The sequence below is a fragment of the Micromonas pusilla genome, assembly GCF_000151265.4.
Source record: "Micromonas pusilla CCMP1545 genomic scaffold MICPUCscaffold_8, whole genome shotgun sequence".
Lineage (NCBI taxonomy): Eukaryota > Viridiplantae > Chlorophyta > Mamiellophyceae > Mamiellales > Mamiellaceae > Micromonas > Micromonas pusilla.
This window is the reverse complement of record NW_003315889.1, coordinates 64,597-67,747: the sequence shown is the minus strand read 5'-3', so window position 1 is coordinate 67,747 and position 3,151 is coordinate 64,597. Positions and strand designations below refer to the sequence as shown.

Below are 3,151 nucleotides of genomic sequence, written 5' to 3'. Positions count from 1 at the left end.
TCGACTCTGAGGATCCCCGACGACGACGACGCGGACGCTAATTCGCGCGTGCGGGCACGTCGCGTGCGAGCGGTGCGCGTGGGAGGGGTTACTGAGGCGGCACGCCGGCGCGGGCGTCGCGCGCGAGATGGAGACGGAGTGGACGTGCGACGCGTGCGGCGCGGTCGAGGACGACGAAGGCGAAGGCGAGGGCGAGGCGTCGTCGTCGTCGTCGTCGTCGTCGTCGTCGTCGTCGTCGTTGCCGTCGTCGTCGTCGTCGTCGTCGTCGTCGTCGTCGGATGACAAAAATCGAGAACCGAACGCGTCGCCGCCTTCGCCTTCGCCGGCGGAGGTCGCGGCGGCGTCGAAAGCGAAGTGGCTGCTCCTCTCCCCGACGGTCGTCAAACAGAAGAAGAAGGGCACCGCGCCGAAGTTCAAGGCGCTGGGCCCGCGCGCGACCGCGTCGATCGCGCTCGGGAGCTCGCGCCCGAAGCGTTCGGACGCGATGTTAGCGGCGGCCAACGATGGCGACGCGCTTCGTCTTCGCGCTTTGATCGACGCGGGCGTGGACGTGGACGCGTCGGACGAGTACGGCGCGACCGCGCTGTTTTTGGCGTCGTGGCGCGGGCGAGAGGACGTCGTGAAGCTGTTGCTCGCGTCCGGCGCGGACGCGACGAGGACGGTGAAGGGCGGGCGCGTCGCAGCGCTCGACGCGGCGCGGAACGAAGGCGTCGCGGCGGCGTTGACGTCGGCGATGAAAACGGCGTCGGCGACGGTAACGGATCGCGCGCGACGGTTAGAGGACGCGCAGCTCGCGATCCTCGCGCGCGTAGAAACGCTCGAGGCGCGCGCTGGGGTGCGGCGGCCGACCGAGATCCGCGTCCGCACGCTGATCGACCCGATCGCGATGCCGACGCACCCGGGGGCGTGGTATTCGCTCTGCGTGGACGGCGGCGTGAGCGACGCGACGCTGCGGCGCCTGGAGGCGACGTACGCTGACGCCTCGTCGTCGGAGAAGCCCTTGGTGTCGGAAATGTCGGACGCCGACGACGTCGACATCGTCTCGGAGTTCACGGAACCGCCGCCGGCATCGGCATCGGATTCTTCTCCCGGAACGCACAGCAGGACGAGCCTGGACCCGAACCTCTCCGCGCGATTACGCGCGGACACGTGCGCGACGCGGTGGTACTTTCTCGACGCCACCGGGTGGGCGCGCGACGCGATCCTCGCCGCGGCGATCGCCGCGGGCGCGCCAGCGCTCGGCGTTCACCCGCAGATGCGGCTTTTGCGGTATCCGAAGATCGGCGGCGTCATGGCGCCGCACGTGGACTTGCCGAAGGCGGTGGACCCGGAGGACTCCCGCGGCGTGAGCGGTTTCGGTTTTTTTTCAAACGCCACGAAAGCCGAAGCTGCCGCGGACGTCACGCGCACGACGCACACGTTCTTGCTGTACCTCCGGACGTGCGAGCGCGGCGGCGAGACCGCGCTTCTGCGCGAGGTCAAGTCCGAGTGCGGCGCGGTCGGCGCGAGAGAGGCGGCGGCGCTCGCGGACGTCCGGCCGGTGAGGGGACGGCTGTTGATTTTCCCGCACGAGTGTCCGCACGCGGGTCGGCCGGTGACGGACCGTAACAAGCTCGTCGTCCGCGGGGAGCTGTGGTTAGGGCGCGAGAGCGGCGGCGGCGACGACGTAGACGACGAGGCGGACGAACGCTGATCCATCTAATTAATTAATTAGCCGTAGAATAGAATACAGTACGCACGTTTTCTGCGCGACTACGATAATAGCGCGGCTTGCCGCGACAACGGCAACGAAAACGCGTCGTCGTCGTTCGCGTTCGCGTCGGCGTCCCTCCCGCCCCCGTCCCCTCCTTTCTTCTTCGTCACGCGCACGAGCTCGACGTCCCACACCGTCGTGCTCAGCGTGTCCCCCTCCCCGTTCGCGATCCGCGTCGGGTTAAACACCGTCGTCCACAGCCTCTGCCGGTTGCTAAAGTCCCTCGGGATCGGCTCTTGCGTCTGATGAGGAAGCGAAGCGAAGCGACGTCGCGGCGGCGTTCGGGGGCGCGTCAGTCGCGAATGTCGGGGTGGAGTTGAAAGGCGTCAGGTGGAGTTGAAATGCGTCGAGGGCGGGGATTGAAAGCGAGGGACCCTGGGCGGAGAGACACGCCGGGCAAAGTCCTTAAGGATCGGCGTTCACCACGCGAACGCGGTCGTATGAGGACCAGTGCGACTCGAAGAAACATTCAACGCGCCTTGTCCCGGTACGACGCCGGAGGAGACGCGACGACTCTTCGCACGCCGCCCTCGCGCAGTCCCAGGCACCCGACGTCGAGCCCATCGATGACTTCCCCCGCGCCGAGCGTGAAGACGTGCGGCCGCGGCAGCCCGCGATCGTCCGTCTCCGCGTAGTCGTTCGTGAAGATCCACCCTTGCTTCGCGAAGAGCCGGCCTTTCAGGAGCACTCTGAGGGCCATTCCATACAAAGCGAAGTCGGGGTGGAGTGGAAAGGCGTCAGTTGGCGTTGAAAGGCGTCGAGGTGTGTCGGGATTGAACGCGAGGTGTGGGCGAAGAGATGCGCCGGGCAAAGTCCTTAAGGATCGGCGTTCACCACGCGAACGGGGTCGTATGGTGACCAGTGTATAGAACGCACCTGACCTCGTCGCCGCTCTCCGCGAAGAGGCCGCCCGCTTTTCCCGGCACGAGGTCGAGCGCGACGACTCCCGGGCCCATGTCTCGCGGGACGCCGCGCGGGAGCGGCGGCGGCGGCGGCGACGACGGCGCGGTCTCCGCCGCTCCCGCGGGGAGGACGCCGCCGAGCGTCGAGGACGCCGCCGCTCCCGCGAGGAGGACGGCGAGCGTCGTCGCGCGGCGCGACGGCGCGCGCGGCGCGGGGGAGTCGGCATCCTCTTTCTTCTCCTCGGAGGGAACGAATCGCGCGTCGTCGTCCGCGCGCGGGGCGCTCGCCGCGGAGGAGGGCGTCGCGCGCGCGCGTCGTCGACGCGATGCGACGGCGGCGTGCGCGGCGCGTCGTCGCCGCGATGCGACGCCCGCGTCCGCGGCGCGTCGCGGCGCGACGCGCGCGCGCGACGCGCTCGCCGTCGTCGCCGTCGCCGTCGCCGTCGTCATCCGCGCGTCGAAGTGTGCTAGTGGTTCGTCCTGCTCGTCTGATCCA

At 69.1% G+C, this 3,151-nt stretch overlaps 2 protein-coding genes across 2 annotated transcripts; one reads left to right on the top strand and one right to left on the bottom strand.

The window, feature by feature from the left end:
* Positions 1-127: 127 nt before the first annotated feature.
* On the top strand, positions 128-1,693 carry MICPUCDRAFT_59845 (uncharacterized protein; the record flags this gene model as incomplete). The annotated part of the gene is made up of 1 exon (XM_003060501.1): positions 128-1,693. The coding sequence occupies one exon, from the start codon at positions 128-130 to the stop codon at positions 1,691-1,693; it is 1,566 nt and encodes a 521-aa protein (XP_003060547.1).
* Positions 1,694-1,699: 6 nt separating this feature from the next.
* Positions 1,700-2,453, bottom strand: MICPUCDRAFT_59844 (uncharacterized protein; the record flags this gene model as incomplete). The annotated part of the gene is made up of 2 exons (XM_003060205.1): positions 1,700-1,988; positions 2,228-2,453. The coding sequence occupies 2 exons, from the start codon at positions 2,451-2,453 to the stop codon at positions 1,753-1,755; spliced, it is 462 nt and encodes a 153-aa protein (XP_003060251.1). The 3' UTR covers positions 1,700-1,752.
* Positions 2,454-3,151: the final 698 nt, after the last annotated feature.